General features: G+C 42.6%; 3 protein-coding genes across 5 annotated transcripts in view; all 3 read left to right on the top strand.

Annotated features, from left to right (window-relative positions):
- The first annotated feature begins 107 nt into the window (after positions 1-107).
- On the top strand, positions 108-6,773 carry LOC118083522 (acyl-coenzyme A thioesterase 1). The gene is made up of 3 exons (XM_035112023.3): positions 108-1,476; positions 2,540-2,742; positions 3,379-6,773. The coding sequence occupies exons 1-3, from the start codon at positions 1,017-1,019 to the stop codon at positions 3,976-3,978; spliced, it is 1,263 nt and encodes a 420-aa protein (XP_034967914.2). The 5' UTR covers positions 108-1,016; the 3' UTR covers positions 3,979-6,773.
- A 1,100-nt stretch (positions 6,774-7,873) lies between these two features.
- The window catches only part of LOC118083493 (cytosolic phospholipase A2 beta-like), a 34,407-nt gene continuing 19,650 nt past the window's right edge, over positions 7,874-22,630 (top strand). Inside the window, exons 1-15 of one of the 3 annotated variants that reach the window (XM_035111996.3) lie at positions 7,874-7,984; positions 9,488-9,560; positions 9,819-9,955; positions 10,066-10,197; positions 10,959-10,999; positions 11,778-11,820; positions 15,139-15,202; positions 15,790-15,917; positions 16,467-16,580; positions 17,464-17,501; positions 17,959-18,094; positions 19,088-19,224; positions 19,909-20,131; positions 20,758-20,875; positions 21,191-21,328. In XM_035111996.3, coding sequence (XP_034967887.2) covers positions 7,964-7,984; positions 9,488-9,560; positions 9,819-9,955; positions 10,066-10,197; positions 10,959-10,999; positions 11,778-11,820; positions 15,139-15,202; positions 15,790-15,917; positions 16,467-16,580; positions 17,464-17,501; positions 17,959-18,094; positions 19,088-19,224; positions 19,909-20,131; positions 20,758-20,875; positions 21,191-21,328 — 1,543 coding nt within the window. In that variant the 5' untranslated portion in view covers positions 7,874-7,963. Of the gene's footprint in view, positions 7,985-8,059; positions 9,561-9,818; positions 9,956-10,065; positions 10,198-10,958; positions 11,000-11,777; positions 11,821-15,138; positions 15,203-15,789; positions 15,918-16,466; positions 16,581-17,463; positions 17,502-17,958; positions 18,095-19,087; positions 19,225-19,908; positions 20,132-20,757; positions 20,876-21,190; positions 21,329-22,630 lie in introns of those variants that run through there. The other 2 variants (XM_035111981.3, XM_035112005.3) reach the window with 2 other exon arrangements.
- The window catches only part of LOC132591998 (uncharacterized), a 452,388-nt gene continuing 449,920 nt past the window's right edge, over positions 20,163-22,630 (top strand). The window contains exon 1 of the mRNA XM_088675001.1: positions 20,163-20,630. The gene's annotated coding sequence lies outside the window, so the exon portion shown is untranslated. The remainder of the gene's footprint in view (positions 20,631-22,630) is intronic.

The following is a 22,630-nucleotide window of genomic DNA, read 5'->3' as shown; positions in this document are numbered from 1 at the left end:
GTTAATAACCTGAAGTTGAATCAATAGAAGAGAGAAATTATGATAGCAGGCTGCTATTTAATGGGGGGGGGTTGTCTGTTAAGGATGTGGTCAACTCCTGCGGTCACAAGTGTTTGCAGGCGCAGCAACCACCAGGAGTGCTTTTTATCATCTCATCACTTACATAACCAAGATTCTGTTGGCTATACTCTTTCCTGGAAATATACTGGTGACCTCATGGATTGACTACTGCCATGTTTTCAGTGTAAATCTGTTTGAAAGCTTCAACTAAAAGAGAATGCAGCTGCTCACCCTCTCATGAATGCAGACCAAAGAAAGCATTTCATAGAATTACCAAGCTGGAAGGGACCCTGAGGGTCATCTAGTCCAACACCCTACAATGCAGGAATCATAACTAAAGCATCCACGACAGATGGCCATCCAATCTCTGCTTAAAAACCTCCAAGGAAGGAGTCTGCTCCATTGTTGAATAGCTCTTACCATCAGAATGTTCTTACTGTTGTTTAGTCCTTGTAACTTGAAGTGAGCGAAGGATGTGAAAAGCAAACCTTAGCTTTAATCAACAAGGCATATAAAGTTTCGGCTAAGGAATCACCTATTTTGCCAAATTCTGACAGCTGCAGTGCTCACTATTGTGCTGATCGCAGTCAAGAAGACAAATTATTACGTTACAATTCGTAAGGGCAAACGGGTTCAAGCAGCTAGCAAGCAAGGGCCACTCCCCTGCCGAAACTCGTTTTCTTTCATATGGAGATGGTAGCCCGTATCGCTTCTCATAAAACGGGCAGCTCCCTCTCAAAGTCGGTTACCGCCAGCGAGTTAGGAAATACATTTCCCAGAAGCCCTAGCGACACCGCTTCCTTTTGTGGGCAGGTTGCAAAGACCCGCTTGACTTTAGCCTGGGAGCAAAAGTTACCAGGCGCGCGTGTGTTTTCTCCCCCTAAAAGCATTGCTCGAAGGACAACTGCAGCAGGCGCGTTTGGGAAGAGGCTGCTCCCTCCGGCAAGGCAGCCCCGATGGCGGCGGCGGTGAGGATCCTGGTCTTGCCCTCTCCCCGCTGCCTGTGGGACGAGCCCGTCCAAGTGAAAGTCGAGGGTCTCGGGCCGCTGCAGGAGGTGACGCTGCGCGCATCCTTGGTGGACGAGAGCGGCGAGCTTTTCCAGTCGCTCGCCTACTACCAGGCTGGCAGCAGCGGCGAGCTCGACCTCAGTCGCTCGGCGTCGCTGGGCGGCAGCTACTCCGGGGTGGAGCCCATGGGGTTGCTGTGGTCGCTGGGATCCCAGACGCCCTTCAAGCGCCTGGCCAAGCGGGACGTCCTCAGCCCTTTCCGCGTCACCTACGAGGTGCTCGACGGGCGCGGAGTCTCCGGGCGGCTCCTCGGCGAGTGCTGCAGCGAGAGGAGCTTTCTGGCCGACGGGGTGGAGAGGATCCCGGTGCGAGAAGGCAGGCTCCGAGCCACGCTCTTCCTGCCACCCGGTGAGCTTCGTACACCCCCCCCCCCGAGGGTCACGAGGCTGCCACGCTCCCCGGATGAGCATTGACTGGCTCACCTCGGAAGCGCGGGCACTTCCCTTCCTGCCCATGCATAATCGACGGAGAGAGCTTCGACCAGCTCCGCGAGTTGGATGGTTGAGTTGGAAAAAGATTCCAAGCCACCTCTAGGTGGGCTCGAACCAACAACCTTCTGGTTAACAGTCAGATGTACTAACCCACTGTGCATCTGACTGAGGCTTTGGACTTCTTCCCCAGATGTTACAAGGGTGGTGGGGAGGGCTTTTCTCCTTCCAGGTGACTCCCACCAGACCCAGCCTCATGGTCAAAGGGGTGATGGGAGCTGGCTGACCGCCAAGTTCCATGGGTTCCTACTCTCTGCTCTACCCAATAGTTTTGTTAAATTTTATTTGGGCATTTGTAGCCCACCGCTCTTTGGGACGCAGGTGGCGCTGTGGGTTAAACCACAGAGCCTAGGGCTTGCCAATCAAGCTTGGTGGTTCGAATCCCCGCGACGGGTTGAGCTCCCATTGCTCGGTCCCAGCTCCTGCCAACCTAGCAGTTCAAAAGCACGTCAAAGTTCAAGTAGATAAATAGGTACCGCTACAGCAGGAAGGTAAATGGCGTATCCGTGCGCTGCTCTGGTTCGCCAGCAGCTCCCTCGGCCAATAACGTGAGATGAGCGCCGCAACCCCAGAGTCGGTCATGACTGGACCTAATGGTCAGGGGTCTCTTTACCTTTAGCCCACCGCTCTATGATCAGTCCAAGGCAGCTTATAAAGAAGAAGAAATCACAGCAGAAAAATAAAGTAGAGCTTAACAAACCAATAGCGCCATAAACACATCACCATGAAAACTGCATCGCTGTCAACAGCAGCAGTCTAAAAGCCTCCACTAAAAAAAAGAATAATTGCCCCCACCAGTGACACTAATAATGGCAGTGGGACAGTGGGGAGAGCAGATCCCTTGGGAAGAGGGGATTCTTGAGTTGCACAATATTATACTCTGATCATAAGCCCATTTTTTATGAGTTAAATTCTTTTTCTAGGCCCTGGACCGTTCCCAGGACTCATTGATTTGTACGGAAGTGGAGGAGGTCTTGTGGAATACAGAGCCAGTCTTCTGGCAAGCCGAGGTTTTGCTACACTGGCTGTTGCTTACATGCACTTTGAGGATTTGCCAACTTTCCCAGAGTTATTTGAACTGGACTATTTTGGTGATGCTGTAGAGTTCTTGCGGAAACAGCGGCAGGTAAGAGGCTCACTAGAATTGCACTTCTTGGGTGTTGTGTGCTGCCTGTTTTATTTAATTTAATGCTTTTATGCCAAAAGGCTCCCAAAGAGACTTAAAAAAGATAAAGTACTAAGAGGGCTCCATGCCGTCAAGTTCACCATTTAAAAAGACAAGACATGTGAGGAAAAAGGAGCAGGAGGGAGGAGGTAAAATCCAGCTCAAGCTCAAGATCTTGCAAGTTATAGTTCTTTCGACACATTTATTTATTTCAACACTTAATATACCATCTTCAGTAGATGCCTGCCTATGCAGATTATGGTTGGCTAGAAGAACAGCAACTCCTTGCCACAATTTCAGTAGTGATTCTGAATGCCTTGAAAAGCACAGCTCCTCCCAGGAAGCGCTCTTCTGCCCAGTTCAGATCCAGGAGCCAGTGACAGGGGCCAGAAAACCAGGGCAGCTCCTACACTTAGTTCTTCCATCAGAACTGACTATGGCAGTTATATGCCCCCCCCTTCTCTTAAGAGCAGGGGGGAGTGCTTTTTCTTCATTACTGTGTAGCGCTAAATCCTTCTCACCAGTAGGCTTTTTAAAAGGGGGATAAAACTGACAAACATGGAGCTGACGCCAATCCTTATCCAACTGTTGTTTCAGGTGAGAGCTACAGCGATTGGAGTCCTAGGGCTTTCCAAGGGAGCAGATCTTGCCCTCGCTCTAGCTACGTTTTGGCCAGGTATCAGAGCGGCTGTCAGCATTTCTGGCTCAGGAGTTAATGCTTTTATCCCCCTGCGAGTGAAGGGGCGCATTATTCCTGCCCATCCTTGTGACCTGGAGAAGATTAAGGACACCGGTGATCCCAAAGTTGTGGATTTCTCAGAAATCATGGCCGACCCCAAAGACCCAGCTACTTGGCAATGCCGCATCCCTGTGGAGACGTCCTTAGCCAACTTCCTTTTTCTGTCGGGACAGGATGACAGAAACTGGCCGAGTGAGACATTTTGCCGAGAAGCCGTTGGGCACCTCAGGCAGAGTGGGCGCCGTGTGGAGTTCTATAGCTACCCCGGGGCAGGGCACCTCTTAGAGCCCCCCTATCTGCCCCTGTGCTATAGCTCATTTCACAGGCCATTGGGAGTTCTTGTGATGTGGGGAGGAAAATGGAGAGAACATGCAAAAGCACAGGAAGATGCCTGGCAAAGGATACTGGCTTTTTTCAGACAACACCTGCTGGATTCCACCATTAGAAGTAATCTGTAGATTGTGGTTTTGTACATGTGTGAAGGAGCTGGGTCTTAACGTGCACATCCCACTTGAGAAGTCGAGAACAGGTGCAACGCCTACCTGTTCAGCCACAACCAGGTACACTAGTACTGTAATGCGCAACAGACCTCAGCCAAGGGAATTGGTGAAAGCACATTTTCCTCAATGGCTCTTCCAGACGAAGGGCCATGAGCAGCACTTTGTCGGGATATAAGTGTGATGAGTGTGATCTATTCAGCTTCATCTTAGAACTCAGATTTGAAATAACTTTAGTTGCAGGTAGGTAGCCGTGTTGGTCTGCCGTAGTCGAAACAAAATTTAAAAAATCCTTCCAGTAGCACCTTAGAGACCAACTAAGTTTGTCATTGGTATGAGTGTGCATGCACACTTCTTCAGATACTTCTTCAGGTACAAAAGCTCATACCAATGACAAACTTAGTTGGTCTCTAAGGCAGTGTTTCTCAACCTTTTTTGGGCCAAGGCACACTTGTTACATGAAAAAAATCACGAGGCACACCTGGAAGAAAGTTCCCCTCTGCCGCTCATTCCGGCGCCCCTAGAAGCAGCGGCTGCGGCTCCAGCGCGCTCGTCTCCGCTAGCCTGAAAGGGAGAGGGGCTTCGGAGGATCCACCACTTACGGAGCTTCCGGACGAACGTCGGAGGAGACGACGAGGCAACGGAGCTCGCTGCCATCGCCGCCACCGCCCCACATTCAACCACCGCGCCACAAGCGAGCGCAAACTTGCGAGAGGTGGGGTTGGGGAACAGAGCGGCGCCGGGCCATCTCGCGAGAGCAAGCGGCGAGAACAGTTGCCCGAAAGGAGCCCCTGGGAACTGTAGTCCTTTCTCTGGCTCCCTTTCCCTCAACGGCGTGCGGGGGTGGCGGAAGTGGAGCTTTCTCTCGTCAGCCAGGTTTGCGCTCTCGCCCGGGAAACAAGCCGCACGTCACGGCACACCAGCCACCATTTCACGGCACAGTAGTGTGCCGCGGAACAGCGGTTGAGAAACGCTGCTCTAAGGTGCTACTGGAAGGAATTTTTTAATTTTGAAATACCTTGTTATTTTGCAGCCAAACAAACGCATGACAGGTTTACCAGCGCACCAGTGCCCTGGTCATGTGGCAGAGAAAGGTCATACTGAGCACAAATGCAGGGGTGTATCCTCCATTCACCTGGCCACTTCATTTCCTCCTGTCTCATGCCATCAAAAAGGTCTTTTAAAGGAATCAGTCTCTTTACTCATATCAAGCCAGACCTTTTTGTGAACCCTATCACTTAGCAAAATTTTGAGAAGGCCTGTTAAATTTACACACCTGTTGCTTTCCTTACAGGTGAAACTCTGGAAATTAGAATATCGCCGAATAGTGCATGTATTTCAGTAACGCAAATTAAAAGTTGAAACCAATATATGAGATAGATGCGTGACATGCAAAGCAAGATATGTCAAGCCTTTATTTGTTGTTGTAATTGTAATTATTTGTTGTTAGGTGGGTCCATTATAAATGGAATGTAATTAATGAAATGTAATAGCGATGTTTATTTTTGTTTACTTTTGTATTATTGTAACTATTTGTTTTATTACTGTGGAATTTCCAAAAGAAAGCATTTGTAAAAATTAAAAGAAAAATATAAAATAATAAGTTGCATTACTGAAATAAATGCACTTTTTGACGATATTCTAATTTTCTGAGTTTTACCTGTACACCTTAATACATTTATTATATTTAGGATCAACCTTAATTAATTAATCAGTATATTAATATGCATTTAGCATCCATACACCTTTTTGGTACCTAGTAAGAGAATGGCTGACAGAGAGACCTGGTCAGCGAAAGGGAGTGGTGATAATGTAATGCATTATTGTTGGCTGAGGCTCGCTGAGAAAATTTTCCTGATATGACAATAAAAAAGTCAATAGAATAAATGGTGCAGAGGATGGCATTTGCTAGGGCATGTTAATAGTGCAATCTTATACCTGTCTTCTCAGAAGTAAGCCCTATGGAGTTCAATTAGGTGTATTGCCAGATAAGTATGTAGGAATACAAAACAGTAGCAAATCTAGAAAATCGTTTTAGGAGAAAAGTGAACAACACCGATAAACGGAGAAGTCTTCAAACTATGGTACAAATTACCAAAAATAAACATGATTTCCTCTTGTTTCAATGTAGTCGTTTGTTTTAGAAAGAAATAAAGAGTAATTACACTGCGGAGACTATTTATAAAACTAACAGAAGGCTAGTGTGGTGTAATGGCTGGATTGGGATTATGGACTTTATGGCGCCCTGTTTTAGCCACTGTGCTACATCTGGAGAATAACATTCCTCTTAACTTTCAGTGAAATCCTATGCATGTCAACTCAGATGTAAATCTCAGGTGTTGCTGAACTCCAGCCAGGGGTAATGGGAGCAGGAGTGTAACACCTGGAGGCCACAGCCAGGCTCCCCACTTCTGGTTTAGCCTGTACTTTTGAATTTTTGACAGAGAAAGTATATTCATGTTTACCAATCCACATTTACCAATCCATTTATATGTAGTGCGTGAAAAATGCCGCACTCTTGAATTATGTCACTCTTCTTCCTTTGCTTTGTATAGCTCTATTCATTAAGCAATATGCAATGATAACATTTCTTTATATGTAATTAAAAGTGGAAAGAGCTGGCTCCACAGGGATTTTGTGGAGTTTAATGTGATATTGCTACTTGTTGTGTTCTGAAATATTTTTGTAAATCACCAAGAGAGCCAGAGTTGGGGTGTGTGTTTAATAAGAGAGTATAAATAAAGAATCTAAAACTATGTTCAAGGAGCTTTTTTATATATAGCATGTGTTGCCCCTGTGGATGTTTTTAACACTGTATAAATATTTAACCCTTCTTTTCTGATTTCTCTGAAGCTTATGGGAAATTGCTGATTAAACATTAACTTGAAATTGAGTTCCGCCAAGAAGCTTGCTTGCTTAAAACAAAACCATCAGGATCAGTTATTAAACTAACCCCCACTAACCCCCCTTCCTGTTCCAGTTATATGTAGGAGTATTAAAGTGTATTAAACACACAGATTCTCTTTAAACTCACACATTTTATATGTCAAAAGCTGACATAGTACCTGCTTTTGACATAAGTACAACATCCTTAGAGGACCTGCTATGGATTTTAACCAGATCTGGGCCATTCATTCCACTCAAAGTTTTGAACTGATCATCAGCTTGGCTGTTCAAGAAAGTGGCAAGAAAGTTCATTTGCCCTTTCCTTTAAGAGAATGAACTAAAAACACTTCCGCTTGCAAAGTGATGTTCTCTCATGTTTTAAGATAAAATGTAGGCTTTGGTGAGGCAGTCATAAGTGTCATAAGTTGTCATGTTGTTGTCATAAGTCATAAGTGTCATGTTGTCATAAGTGGGTGCTTTCTTTCCATTTTGCAACATTCATTTGATTTCTCTTTATACAGAAGGATGAGAAGCATAGCAATATCTGTTTGATGTCTTGGAAAGCCATATTCTTAACATCTATACACACATGAGGAATGAGCTGTTAAATTGCTGGATGTTCACAGGGTGTGTGTGTTTAAAATCTGTTCAAGTATAAAACTAGCACAGCAGGGAATGGACTTTTCTCCATAGTGTGCTACATTTTGTATATTCATAAAGACTTTTGTGAGAAAAGATTGAATAACTGAAGTGGCACAGTCCAATCTCCCAGTTTAGGGGACTGCGTGTGTCAACCACACCTTAATATCAATACATGTATCTTGGGTGTGTTTAAGGGAAATGAGCACTCATTCAAAAAAATAGGATGAGAGAAAAAGAACGGCATTTCTTACTCTGAAGAGTCACAAATAAGGTGGAGCTTGGGGTGTGTATATAATATCTCACTAGCTCTTTGGCACCAGTCATTTTCTTTAATCAAAAAAAGAAGTAAGTTAGGAGGGTACCTAACACAGCAGAATACTTGGATTCCTGCCCATCTCTACTGCCTATCATTTATGCAATGGACATTCTAATGCCTAAGGTAAGATTAATAAAATATTTTAACTTTTTACCGGTGCTGGGCGTAATTTTCCTTGTTGCAGAGGAAGCACAATACTTGGATTTCCACAATACATTAGTGGCCACTTTAAGTGTAGCAGATTGAGGGCTGTGTGTATAAAAACAAAAACAAACCCAGAAGCTTTTCTTTTGAGAATTATAGGGACAGAACTACCTGAATTGTATAGAAATTTATTTACTACAGCAGCAAGAATGTTACTTGCCCCAAAATGGAAAGAAGCAGAAGTCCCAGCAAAGGAAGAATGGATACAAAAACTCATGGAATATGCAGAAATGGCAAAAATTTACCGGAAGAATAAGAAATCAAGATAACAAACGTTTTATAAAAGAATGGAAATTGAATATTTACAGATAAATTGTAAACAGATAAAACATTAGCAGGATTATTGTAATAACGTGCAGTTTTATAAGAGTGTATATTTACAGTAGATAATTAAATGATCAAGTTAAATGAATTTGGATATGCAGAAGATATTAAAAAATACCGTACATTTAAGGAACCACAGAAAGGGGGAAGGAAGTCAAGTTTTGAAATGTTAAACGGATTGTAAAACTAATGAATGTATAAATGTATAAAGAAAAAACTAAAGAAAAAGAAGATTCAGAAACAAGGGAGGGCACCTGACTTTAGAAGAGATGAATTAATTGATATAAATATATTTTCAAGAGAGTGCTATTAGAATATATAATTGTTGATCTAAATGCCATCAAACACTGCCCAGTATTAATGAAGTCACAAAATATTTCTCGTGACCAAAAGTCCAAATTTAGTGAAATGCAGAACAGCAAGACCATATGGGCGGCAATCTTCTTACCAATGCTCTTCATAAAGGTCAAACCAATGGAATGATGGAAGGGACAAATCAATTCATCCACAGAGATGCTGTCCCTTTGCTGCCTTTGGTGACAGTACTACAGTATACTGAGTCACGTAGATTATGTCTTCAGAGCATGAGCAAACTTGCAGAAACACATTTTAACAAAAGACATACTACTGTATATAATTAATGACCAACACAAGAAAGCCACTGATGGAAGGAATCGGTGTGGCTTTAAGTGCTTTTGAAGAGAATTCTCTTAGATTAAGTGCTTTTGAAGAGAATTCTCAATTAAGGAACATGGTCAATAGCAGCTAATATTGAAACAAGAAAGGAAGATGGAAATGGAAGCTATGAGAGAGAAGTGTGTAATTAAATATTTTTATAGGTGATTTTAATAATCACAGCTTTTGGGGGGGGGAGTATCCAAATATTTTTACAATAGTAATGTTTGCGGGCCAGCGTAAGGAAACCGCAGTCATAAGATCAGCATAGGTACAGTGATAGAAATTTCAGATATCTTTATTTTTAACTAAGAAGGATGGTCAATCTATCCTTTTATTGAAATGACTAATGTTTTGTTTTGTTTTTTTGATGTAAGTACACAAGTTGCACAATTAATTCAGCAACATTTGTTTTCTGTAAAGGTTGAAACCTTTCCATTCTACCTGCTCTCTGTGAAGGTCATCCAGGCTCGACACATATCTTCAAGAGACCTATGTGAGTGAGTTTTTACATCCGCCGCATTGCATTTATCTTGAGTTTTTTGGGGGAGTCCAGAACCTCTTTAACAAGAATGTACACTGTCCTGCATCTCTTTCAGTACAGTATGTTGTTTTTTGAAGGTTCTTCAAAGTGTGGGATGGAAGACTGGGAAACCTGTATCTTTACCTCTGAAAAGCATACAAAACCCTGTTATTACCTAATGATAATAAAGCACCAAATAACGATTATTGATGCGGTTTTGTTTTGCTCTAGGGACTTCTTCTGATTGTTACGTGAGCCTTTGGCTGCCATCAGCTTCAAATAAACAAATGATGACGAAAGTCATCTCAAACGCCGGTAATCCTGTTTGGAATGAAAGCTTCCATTTCTTTATCCAAACTGAGGTCAAGGTAGGCAGCTTTTAAACTAGAATACTTTTGCTGATTGGTTTCTGTCAATTTGAAGTGTGTGATGAATGGAGTTATATTCCTTCTCTCATGCCTTTCCTATCTGTGCTCAGAATGTGCTGGAGCTGAAGCTCTACGATGAAGATGTGGTCACCAAAGATGATCTCATCTTCATGGTTGCCTACGATATTGCTAAAGTAAGACCTGGGGAAACTATTTGTGAAGACTTACTTTTGAACCGTCAGGTGAGAATTGACACAACATATCCTTTATGTATGTATTTGGGGCCTTTACCACCAAAAGGTCCCACAGCCAGTTACACAAAAGTAAAAAAATATAGTGCAACGTATGAATAATATTAATTAGGAAGACAGCTGAAATTGCATCATTTTATCCTTCCGTTTGTTTTAATTTACCTGATTCGTTTTCTGGGTAGCCTGCAGTGAGGGAGATTAATCTGAATTGATAGCTTACTCTAGGCACATATACAGAGTCAGACCATTGGTCCATCTAGCTCAGTATTATCTTCACTTTTGCATGCAAAAAAATAAAATAAAAAATGAGTTACAACCCTTACTTACTTAATTAGAGGGCAGTAATTAGGAAAACTGTACAGTTTTATGACACTGCTATGACACATGCAGCTAGTGTCAATCATGATAAGTTTCTTCCCTTTCTAAAAATGCATTTCATAGGCTGCTTCGTTTTGAGTTGCTGAAAAGCAGTCTTTGGCTTCTCTTCCACCTTAGTTCCGGGAACGGTTGTTCAAGTGGAGTTTTCTGTGAGGGCTTGCCTTGGAGGGTTGTATCACTTGGCCTGCTTTCCTATTTGACAGACAGAAGCATCCAGTGGGAAAAAGAGGCTGATGCAGTGAGCAAGTATAATTTATTCAGGCCAGCGTACAATTAAAACAGTTGTTCCCTCGGGTAACAAGTGGTAAACTCTGTGTGGGCTGGGCTCAGAGCTAACACTGCCATCCTTTCTTTTTTTGTTCTTTTCCCTATAGGGACCAGAGAGCCTTGAAGTAGAATTCAAGATGGAGAGCATGTGAGTAAATTGTTCTGATTATAAAATGGAGTTGACATCATCTCAATTGGAAGCAATCAATCAGTCAACCAACCAACCATCCAACCAACCAACCAACCAACCAATAGCTGGGTTCATCCACGCTTCTAATATAAATTTGTTATTTCTATGTGTTTGCAGTTTGACATACACAGTCATACTTCATGTTGCATCCGCTGCGGGTTGCGTTTTTCCAAGTTATGAACCCGGCGGACCTGGAAGTGTTTACTTCTGGGTTTTGCTGCGCGTGCATGCGCAGAAGCGCTCTATCATGCTATTGCGCATGCACAGAAGCGCTACTCAGGTTGCGGAATTTTTGGGGTGTGAACCCGGAACGGATCGGGTCCACAACCCGAGGTACCACTGTATTAGAACGCAGGAACACAGGGAGCCACCTAATACCAAGTCCAGCTAGATCAGTGGCTCTCCAGGACTGGTACCGATTCCACCTGCCAACCCACCCACAGTGTCTGCACAGTATTTGTTTTCTTCAGCTTCTGTCACGGTGTCAAAATCACTCACAAAGTATATTTTTTAGGTTCTTGTTGAGGTGTTGTGTACGCCTGGGTGGGTCGCAAGTTATGAAGGGCCTGGTCTATTACGTTAAACAGTAAATGCTGATTCTCCCGAGGGACGAATAAAACTCAACGGATGAATGTATTGGAAGGTTTCAGGATATTTCAAAATTAGGTTTCAGGATATTTAACTATTAAAAATGTGACATGCGTTTTGTTGCTGAATGTTTTTATATTTCCCCCAGATGTGGTGGTTTTGAGAGCATTGTTACTAATGGCATCCTCACGGTAAGACCCATTGCCTATTAACTACAATCAGCATCTTTCTTATATTCTTCTTCTTAATACTGTATTGTAATTTATTACCTTCCCTTCACCCCAAGGTCCCAGGGCAGGTTGCAATAATTAAAACAACTGAAGCATGAAACTAACTGAGTGGGGTTTGGATTACTTGGTCAGCAGGATGCTGATGACACACAGCTCCACTTTTCCTTTACATCTTTCATTTGCCCCTGAAAGGGCAGGTTTTTTTTTTTTTTTGAGGGGGAAACTTTTGGATCCATTGCTGTTGCTAGAGTCTCAGGTTGCCTCCGTGGCATGGGCTGTGGAAGGATTACTGTATATACCAAAATGTAGGGGGTTATTGCTTTTGTTTGCCATTATGGTATGTATTTTTGTGTTTTGTAAACTGCCATGTAATCTTCAGTTGAAGGGTGTTATAGAAACAACAACAACAACAACAACAACAACTTAAAATTACAGAAAGGAGGATCCTATATGAGCTATATGGTCTTTGTCAAATGTCTGAGGGTGGATCTAAACACGGGGGGGGGGAGACGACCCACTATAAGTAAGTCAGAAATTAGATTTAAAGGGACGCAGGTGGCGCTGTGGGTTAAGCCACAGAGCCTAGGGCTTGCCAATCAGAAGGTCAGCAGTTCGAATCCCCGCGATGGGGTGAGCTCCTGTTGCTCGGTCCCAGCTCCTGCCAACCTAGCAGTTCGAAAGCACCTCAAAGTGCAAGTAGATAAATAGGTACCGCTACAGCAGGAAGGTAAACGGTGTTTCCGTGTGCTGCTCTGGTTTGCCAGAAGCGGCTTTGTCGTGCTGGCCACATGACCTGGAAGCTGTATGCTGGCTCCCTTGGCCAATAACGCGAGATGAGCGCCGCAACCCCAGAGTCGGTCACAACTGGACCTAATGGTCAGGGGTCCCTTAGCTTTACCTAACAAAAGAAAAGAAATTCTATGGAAAGCCACGTTTTAAAATTTCCTGCTCTCTTGTGCCATCTGGTGTTGCATGTTTATTGCATTCAAATCGTCGTTTCTTTACTAATGTAGCTGAGTCCTGAGATGGTCATTCCAAGCAAATAATTAATTGTAAAATGGTCCTGCACTGTAGAATAAATGGAAATACTTTAGCAGAGCAACAGTGACTTTGAAGATCAGGAAAGAAATAATCCTGGGAAGATCACAGTCTTTTAAACCTCCATTACATGTCTTTATGAAGTGGGAATTACCGTATGTATGGCACAGACCTTTTCCAAGTTCAATGATGAAAAGGAATTTTGCACATAAAAAATGCTCTGATTATATAAAATCTTATGATTATTTTTTAATGAAAGTGCACCTTGAACTGTGGGAGGGCAGGTTTTGGAGCAGATTGCAGGTGTTGGTGGAAATTTTGAAGAAGAGCAGGAAGATTTGCAGGCCTAGCTATGGAGCAGAGTTGACCTGAACACTAGTGTTGCCATAAAAGCCAGGACAACCAGAAACTTGTTGAGCTTTTTTTAAAGGAAACCTTGAAACTTTGGACTTTGTTTTGCTAAGTGTGCCACACATTGTAAGCCAAGCAGAAAGAACATAGAGATTATTAATGAACAGTGCCACACAGAATAGAGCCAAACAGAAACAATACAGAAAACATTAACCAATGTAGTTGCTTATAACCTGTCATGTTTGATTCTAGGTTAAAGTTTAAAAGAAAAATACTGGAATCTTCCAGGATCAGAATAGGGAAAAGGAACATTATAGGTTACGTTTGGATGGCATACTCCATGTTTTGAGGTTCTGTTTTTTTTCCCTAGAACACTAAGGTCTACTAACAAGATCCAAGTGCAAGACAGTGGTGATGGTGTGGTTGGGTACGACGACATAGAATTAAGGAACAAACTGTCCCTGAGCATAGGTTCAGCCCAGGAATTTGTTTTCAGTACCAGAACTGAACGCAAACATCTGATTCACATGATAATCAACTCCTTGTTCCACCCCCCCAAACATTATTCATCTTGGGAACCTAATTTAGGAGTGGAGAAAAGCCTTTTCGTTGCTGTAATTGTTAAATGATTGGAAACCAGAAACCCTTGGTTATGTGCTGCAAACCATTTAGAGATCTACCTTTTACCAACCTTCCATCCTCCACCTACTCCTTAAACTCCCCTTAAAAGGAGTTACAGTACTGTTATTATTTAGATCATTTGTATACCACTTAATATATAAAGTATGTTTAAGCAGTAAGGTAAAGGTAAAGGGACCCCTGACCATTAGGTCCAGTTGTGACTGACTCTGGGGTTGCGGCACTCATCTCGCATTATTGGAGCGAGCGTACAGCTTCCAACGGTACCTATTTATCTACTTGCACTTTGATGTACTTTTGAACAGCAGTATGCAACCAATTAAAAGAACCCATGCATATTACAAATATATGCAATAAAATCACCAATGGAATGCAGTAATAAATATATACAGTCATACCTTGGGTTAAGTACGCTTCAGGTTGAGTACTTTCAAGTTAAGTACTCTGCGGACCCTTCTGGAACGGATTAATCCACTTTCCATTACTTTCAATGGGAAAGTTCGCTTCAGGTTAAGTACGCTTCAGGTTAAGTATGGACTTCCAGAACCAATTAAGTACTTAACCTGAGGTACCACTGTACATTGATTATTGCCTTCATTTTATGGATCAATGGTCTCATTAGACAGTAAAATCCGTGTTAAATTGCTGTTTTAGGGGGTTGTTTTTAATCGTCTGGAACGGATTAATCCACTTTCCATTACTTTCAGTGAGAAAGTTCGCTTCAGGTTAAGTACGCTTCAGGTTAAGTACGGACTTCCAGAACCAATTAAGTACTGTACTTAACCTGAGGTACCACTGTACTGATATTAGTACTGAAACTGAGTACTAATGGTAACCCCTTCTAACATGCCTCCTGAACACCTCTTAGCTCTCAGCCAGAATTCTACCTTGGCTCTGACTCAGGGACCGCAGGTTGCTCACAGCTGTGTCCTCTTCAGCAATAACTCCACATCCCACACACCCAGGTCTCAGCTACACAGCTGCAAATAAAACATTTTAAATAAAAAATTATTATTTACACCCTGCCCATCTGGCTGGGTTTCCCCAGCTGCTCTGGCCGGCTTCCAACAAAAGATGTGTTGTAAAGTGCAATATACACATGTGACACTAGATGGCGACAGTGAGCTATGGAAAAATTCAATGTAATTTTCAAAACTTTGAAAACAAAGCATTTTCACAGTGTTTTTTTATATGTATGTACAGCAGGCTTAGTTAATTCAACCTTCTTTGATTGTTATGTTTTCTTCCCAGGCCCATGAGGTTTCACGTTTAGAAGTTAAGATGGACAAATGGAAGAATGAGGAGTGTTTAAAAAGTGAGTCCCATTCTTGTGACTTTGTTAAGTAGACAACCAAAGAACAATCCCATTGCAGCCTCTTTTCAATTGCAAGGGGTAACTGTATTGGTAGTTTTTGTAAATGCAATTGCTGCTGTATCTCTCTTGCTTATAATGCCATGACATGCTGCATGCAACTGCAAAGTGCAGTAAAAGTGGGATGGTCAACTGGGTCTGTGTGTGTGTGTGTGTGTGGAGGGAGGACAGAGGGTATCAGTTTGTCTGTCAAGCAGGAACACCTGGGCAAAAACAAAATGTCTAGAAGAGCATGATTGTTTAAAATTATTTTCATATGAAAGCCAGTGTGGTATAGCAGTTAAGAGTGTCAAACTAGGAGACCAGGGTTCAAATCTGCACTCAGCCAAGAAGCTCACTGAGTGAACTTGGGCCATTTATTGTCTCTCAGTCTTGTTGTGAGGACAAATTGGGGTTGCAGGAAGGGGCAAACCATGTACACTGCTTTGAGCTATATGGGGGAAAGTAGTAAATAAATAGTTTTATTCACACCTTTGTACTGAAGAAGGGAGGTAAAGAAATATTTTAACTAAAGCAATTCTTTCTCCTAGAAAATAAAAATATTGAACTTGTGGTGAAGGAATCCTTTGAAGAAGCGCAGGCGATTACCCAGGAGTCAGAAAGCTTCACATTTCACTGTGTGAAGAACTGGGAGCCAAAACTGGAGGCCAATATAAAGGTAACACTTTGCTTACTAAGGACAGCTTTGCTCAGTGTACCTGCAGTGACTAAAGGACCATTACGGAGTAGCTTGCTGAGAAATTGGACCCTTGGTGTGCTTTAATAAATAAAGAAACTATCCACATAATGCTGACACAAAAACTCTGCATACACTATGCAAAAGAATTAAATATCATTATTCCCCCTTCTCTCTTCTTCCTCTCTCTCCCCACTTCTCTCCCCCCCTACCCTCACAATGCCCATGACAGCAGTGTTTCACACAGAATGTAATTGACCCGTAGAAAGGACTCTATGAATTGAAACAGAGATGTTATCTGTACCTTTGTTATACATGAATATCTTTTAATAAAAACATTTTTAATGTCCTTGCTGGTAGAGTGTGCTTTTCCTGTTCTCCCATATGGAAAGGGCCAAACAGTGAGGGATTCATATGTAGAACAGGCAGCAGTGTTGAAAGCAGTTAGTATCTAGACCCTCCAATTTGCCTCATTTTGCTTACTTTGTGATGTGTTCTAGAGTATGTTTTCATTCTTGTGATTTATTTTAGAGTAAGTCCTTTGTGGGGAAATGGCTTGGAGACGCTGCTACTGATTGTCCAGGTGTGTTGCTGAAATCCCTCCCTGCAGGAGAGGGGAAAAAAGTAGCCTTGCCTTTATCAAAGGTATGTGGCTTCATCTTTACCATTGTTGTTGTTGTTGTTTAGTTGTTTAGTCGTGTCCAACTCTCCGTGACCCCATGGACCAGAGCACGCCAGGCACTCCTGTTTTGCACTGCCTCCCGCAGTTTGGTCAGACTCATGTTGGTGGCTTCGAGAACACTGTCCAACCATCTCGTCCTCTGTCGTCCCCATTCTCCTTGTGCCCTCCATCTTTCCCAACATTAGGGTCTTTTCCAGGGAGTCTTCTCTTCTCATGAGGTGGCCAAAGTATCTTTACCATCGAATCATTTAATTGTAGAGTTGGAAGAGACCAGAGTAGTCCTCCAATTCAACCCTCTGCAATGCAGAAATCTTTTGCCCAGCAAAAGAGTTTCATAATCTACCAACTGAGCTGTCATGTCAAGTTTCAAGTGTGATAGAAGTAATTTCTTGGCACAGAAGAGAAGAAGGAAGTAGTTCTTTTGCCAATAAAAGCACACATTAGTTCTGAAATTTAACAGGGGATTTGTAAACTCATTGTTCCTTTCAAAGAGTAATATCATTATGTCCATATCAGGATTCAAGTATTTGTTTTTTAGATTACTAAATTTGAATGTTTATCTCCCTTGTTAAAGCTCTACTTTGTGTCCCATATCCAGAATGTTTAGAAACAGAAAACAGTCTAGTGGGTAAGAAATAATCTATCAGTTACCTAGATTTTGGGATGGTGTATGCCTCTTCCACTGCTCTTAAGATACCCACAAGTGCCATGCTTGCAAATGTTTATGAAAATGAAACCTTGGGATTGGTAATAAACAATCTACTGTGTTATATTTATGAACATTACACAGTGCATTTGCTTAGCACCTTAACATACGGTAGGTAATCTCAACATCTTCATTTTCAGGATGCACAATTGGAGCTGCAGCTCCAGGTCGATGACTGGTGAGAAATTATTATTTAATTTATTATTATATTAAAATCAAATCAAATAAGAAATTCTTGTCTATTCAGCTTGGCTCTGTATGGTGGTAAAAACTTCCAGCTCAGTCCAGCAAATCACATACTCATGCACTTCACTTTAAGAAAGCCCAATATTTAGTTGGAACAAATACTGTTCATCTCATCTCCTTCTACAGCCGCCAGAGACTATCCAATGGGATAGCCTAGCAATGATGGTGATGAGAGATGCGGAGTCTGTTCCTTTCTTACCTTCATTTTTGGCACATTTCCGTCCTTGTCTGAGTACCAGGCCACCTTCATGTTTTAAAATCTCACAACAATGACAAAACACAAAAAAAATCTACCGCACTAAGTTTTCAGTTTCAAATTAAACAACACTGCTTTCTACCTCTGTATGTCAGGTGGCAGAGGGAGGTGCATTTATTTCTTTTTATTCCAGTTTAGGAGACTTAGATGTGCGTTTGGGATGTGATCTCTGTGGGGCTGAGCAGGACTTCCTGTCTAAGCGCAAGAATGTGGTTGCCAGTGCTTTAAAAAAGGTTCTTCTGCTGGAGCAAAAACTGCAGGGATATGAGGTACATGTGCTTCATTTTGTGACCCGAAACTACTCATGTTAGTGCAAAAATATACGTATAAATAGAACTAAAGCAGTTTATTTAGTGTGGGTATTGCAGAGAAACTGCTTTGTTGAGAGAAATCAACTGCAGCAACACATTGTTGAAGGAAAATATAGCCAACAAAGAGGACCCACAGAAAAGCAAAAGCTCTTAAATGCATTTTCTCTGATAGACATCCCCTGAGGAGAAACAAAAAGAGTAAGCTTCAAATGTGTACTTTTTGTAATAAATATCCTTTTATTCTTTGAACTGGTATTCTCTCTCCCCCTCCACCCCCTTGAAAGAAAGTATTATGGCCTACTGACATTGGATATAGCTTATGTGGGATGGCTTATTGATTAGCCAAGAGAGAAAATATTAATTACAATTTATCCCTCCAGTTTCCCACGCGTGTGGGTTAAGCAGAGCATTAAAATCCCATCCTTCATAACAAAAATATAAGCTTTGGAACTAGGCCGAGGAGCCTTTCCTTTTCTGAGCAATTCCCCTTGGTTTCCCTCTCTATAAAAGAATCAGGCAATAAACAGCTTACAAAGTACAGTAAGCTTAAAATATACTGTTTACTTAACAGTCTCGCATTGGATGACGGCTAAGATAGTAGGAAAACAATGCAGGGCAAAATTCTTCTAGGTTTCAAAATATATGGTTGATTAGCGCACACAGACATGCATCTGCATCGAAGGTGAGGAAGGGAGTGAGAGAGAGGCGGTAGGAAGGAGAAAGGATTAAAAAAATCTATTGTTTCATCCTGTCACAGGAAACAGGGGAAATGACATCACATAGAGCTCTCTCTGCACCATTTATATTCCTGTGGTTTGAACCTGCCTATCTAGCAATACAGCTTTGTGGTCGCTTACTCCTAGACTTACTAATGTTTAGATATTTGACTGATAATCCCGAACAAGTTTGGCACAGTGACTTCCTGTTTACTCCATCTTGTTTGTGCCACAGGTCCCAGTGATAGCTGTCACGGCAACAGGAGGAGGAGCCAGGGCAATGTCAGCTTTCTATGGACACCTCTCTGCCCTTCAGAAGCTGAATCTTCTAGACTGCGTGACATACCTCTCTGGAGCTTCTGGCGCAACATGGTAACGTGAATTAGCATTGTGAAAAATAGCAGCTGCCGGTCAGATTCGAGGTTGCTGCACATGTGGAAGGTTTTTCGTTTTTTTAAACTATTTATCCCTAACAGTAGCTTCAATAACAACTTCTGTCTGATGGCAAATGTCAGCTTCAGGGAGAAAAACAATTGTACAGTAGTACCTTGGTTCTTGAACTTAATCCATTCCGGGAGACTGTTTGACTCCCAAAATGGTTCAAAAACCAAGGCACGGCTTCCGATTGCCTGTAGTGTAGGAGCTTCCTGCACTCAGTTAGAAGCCGCAGAAGCAGCGTCGGACGTTCAGCTTCCGAAAAGGTTTGCAAACCGGAACACTCATTTCCAGATTTGCGGCGTTCGGGAGCCAAAACATCCGAGCACCAAGGCGTTCAAGAACCAAGGTACGACTGTATTAGGCACCAAGGTTTGGGGGTGGGGAAAGAGTTCATCCCTCTCCCTACGTGCCATAGTCCCGAACCTGCCTAGGCCCTCCCCTGGCTGCTTTTTAAAGCATCCCTTCCAAATCGAATGCATTAAATGAGAGCACACATTCATGTAATCTACAATGTGCTTTGGGGCCCTAATGATATGAGGGTAGATTTTGTGAGTGTAACTTACAAGGCAGTTTAAATTATAGCGTTGCCTTGCTCTAAAGGTGTTATTTTTCCTGTAGGACAATGAGAAGTTTGTATGAAGATACTGACTGGTCTCGAAAGGACCTGATGGGTCCAATCCAGAGAGCACAGGAATATATTGCTAGGAGCAAATCAAGGGCTTTCTCCTTGGAGGCACTGCAGCGCTATGATGTGGAGCTAAGGCAGAGGGCTCGAGAGGGGCACTCGGTTCATTTTACTGATGTGTGGTCCCTTATAATCGACCGCATGTTCCACGATGAGGTATGTGTTCCAAAGACCCTCTTACCCTAAGGATGTTAAGTGTCTTCATCTTTCCTCACAGGCATTCTACCTCTTGGGCAGTAGCAAGTGGCATGGGGAGGTGGCAGCACTCACCTGACCTCCAGTCAATTGTGTTGTTGTTGTTGCTTACTGGGAACTAGAGGGTAAGGAGGCTGTGCTCCCAGTCAGAAGCAGTATGCTTTTGAATACCAGATGCTAGAAACCAGAGGAGCGGAGAGAGCTCTTGTGCTTGGGTCCTGCTTGTGGGTTTCTCAGGGGCATCTTTTTGGCTACTGTGAGAACAGGAAGCTGGACTAGATGGGCCATTGACCTGATCCAGTGGGGCTGTTGTTATGGTGGTTGCTGAGGTGCAAATGCACCAGTGGAGTCAATCCACCACTCCTGCAGGTGTATTTGCACTATGTTGACCTCGCCACCACCTGGCCGCTCCCTCTTTACCTCTCAGTAAGCAGCCGCAACATGACTCAACAGAGGTCAGGTGAGGGCCACAACCCAACCATGCCATCTGCTGCTTGGTTTGGAAGCATCTGTTGCTTCATAATTTATTTTCTGCCTTTGAATTTGTTCTTGTTTTCTTTGTGTTTCATTGCATCATTTCCTCTTAGCAAAGTGATAGCAAACTTTCGAGTCAGCAACAGGCTGTGACTCAGGGGCAGAATCCATTGCCTATCTATCTGGCCCTCAATGTCAAGAAGGACACCCAGAGCACTTGTGAATTTAAAGGTAAGCAACTCAAGAATGTTACGGTGTCTTTTAGTAGAACCACCTGCAATCTTGAAACTATATCAGGGGGCTTCAGTGTGTAAGTAGTTCAGAACTGCAGCCAAAATGAAGACTTACTCAAAGTAGGCCCACCGAAATGAATGAATGAGACTAAGTTAGGTCCATTCATTTCAGTGGTTCTGCTCTGTGCAAACCTTTCCTGAATTTCACCCAAAGAGAGCAATTCTGTCTTCATCATTCTCTCAATCTTCCTCCTGATTTTAGGCATTGGGGTATATTTCCCCCCACTTCTCTTCTCTCTTATTCTGCTTATAGAATGGTGTGAATTCTCCCCATATGAGGTTGGATTTTCTAAGTACGGGGCCTTCATTTGCTCAGAGGATTTTGGAAGTGATTTCTTCATGGGACGACTAATAAACAAGAGACCAGAGTCTCGGATCTGCTATTTGGAAGGTGACTTAATTTTGATTTCAGGAAAGTTAGCTTCCGGTGAGAAAAATTGCCAAAATGAGCCCCAGTTTTGCCAAACTGCAATATCGGTATTACCATAGTAAGTGTAGCTTGTTATAAAAAATCTGTAACTCTCTCTTGAGCATTGAGCTGATACAATACCGTAGATGTGGAAAATTCTAAAACATGCAAGAAGAAAAAACAACTCAGACCCTCCCTTGTGTTCTCCTTCCATGTCTATCTGTCTATCTATCTATCTATCTATCTATCTATCTATCTATCTATCTATCTATCTATCTATCTATGTTCGGCGATTACACACACACACAAACACACACACGTATATATCACAGAAAGAGAGATCCCTGCTTCCTCCTGCTCTCCATCTTCCACAGGGTCTATATCTGACAGTAGATATTTCTGCATTTTTTTCCTGCCAGTTAATGGGCTGCCTCTGCAAGACAGCTGCCTGCCTGAACCAACCTCTAAATCAGAGCTTTCCAAACTGTGTGTCGCAAGACGTTAGTGTGTTGGCTTCAGTGTGTAGGTGTGTTGCATGAATGCTCCCTGCGCTCTTCCCAGAGCTGGAAAGAGATTATTTTAACCTCTGGTTTGCTAGTAAAAAACTGAATGTCTGTGTCACGAAATGATGCATGTCTAAAAAGTGTGTCACCAATATGAAAAGTTTGGAAAGCTCTGCTCTTAATGAAGCAGGAGTCCTCCAGATTAGCTACTGCAAAGTCCCACAGAATCATAGCATTGTAAGAGTTCTCAAAGCCCATCTGGTCCAACTTACGAGTGATGCAGAAAATCAGCCTTTCAAAAACTGATCCTTTGAAAGCTCAATCCCTCAATTTCGCTTCCAGCTGATTGCAGAGTAGCAAAGCCTTAGCTGCACCGAAAAAGACAAGTGTGGAAAGAACTTGTAGGAAGTAGTGGCCTGTTGAGGTGGTAGCAAAAACCTTCCACCAAATAATCCTGCACATTGCTGGCCTGTTCCCTTTTTATTAGACAGTTCTAATTAGATAGTTCCCTCCTATCTTGAAAGCACAAAGTAGGTAACAGCTGAAGGCAAAGGTTCACCAAGATACTGTCACCTAACTAGTCCCAATCTCCCATTTCATATCAGCTCAGCACCATCTAAGTCAGAGGTTTCCAAATATTTGGGGGTCGCAAACCCCTTGGTTCCATAAATACATCCCCAGTGCCCGCCTACGCTTTCAAAAGCATTATTCAAAATAGCAGTTTGCATGACCCACTAAGGGAGATAACCAAACAACAAAATTCAAAAGAGTAACAATAAAT

Source organism: Zootoca vivipara, chromosome 1 (genome assembly GCF_965207765.1).
Source record: "Zootoca vivipara chromosome 1, rZooViv2.hap1.1, whole genome shotgun sequence".
In the NCBI taxonomy this organism is placed as follows: Eukaryota; Metazoa; Chordata; class Lepidosauria; order Squamata; family Lacertidae; genus Zootoca; species Zootoca vivipara.
The sequence above is the reverse complement of the archived record's forward strand: the minus strand, read 5'-3'. Positions and strand labels throughout refer to the sequence as shown.

Excerpts from the sequence above, each read along its gene's own strand:
- LOC118083522 (XM_035112023.3), top strand. The coding sequence starts at position 1,017 with ATGGCGGCGGCGGTGAGGATCCTGGTCTTGCCCTCTCCCCGCTGCCTG. Across the intron at positions 1,477-2,539 it reads CACGCTCTTCCTGCCACCCG|GCCCTGGACCGTTCCCAGGA; the intron begins GTGAGCTTCGTA and ends TTCTTTTTCTAG. Across the intron at positions 2,743-3,378 it reads TCTTGCGGAAACAGCGGCAG|GTGAGAGCTACAGCGATTGG; the intron begins GTAAGAGGCTCA and ends CTGTTGTTTCAG.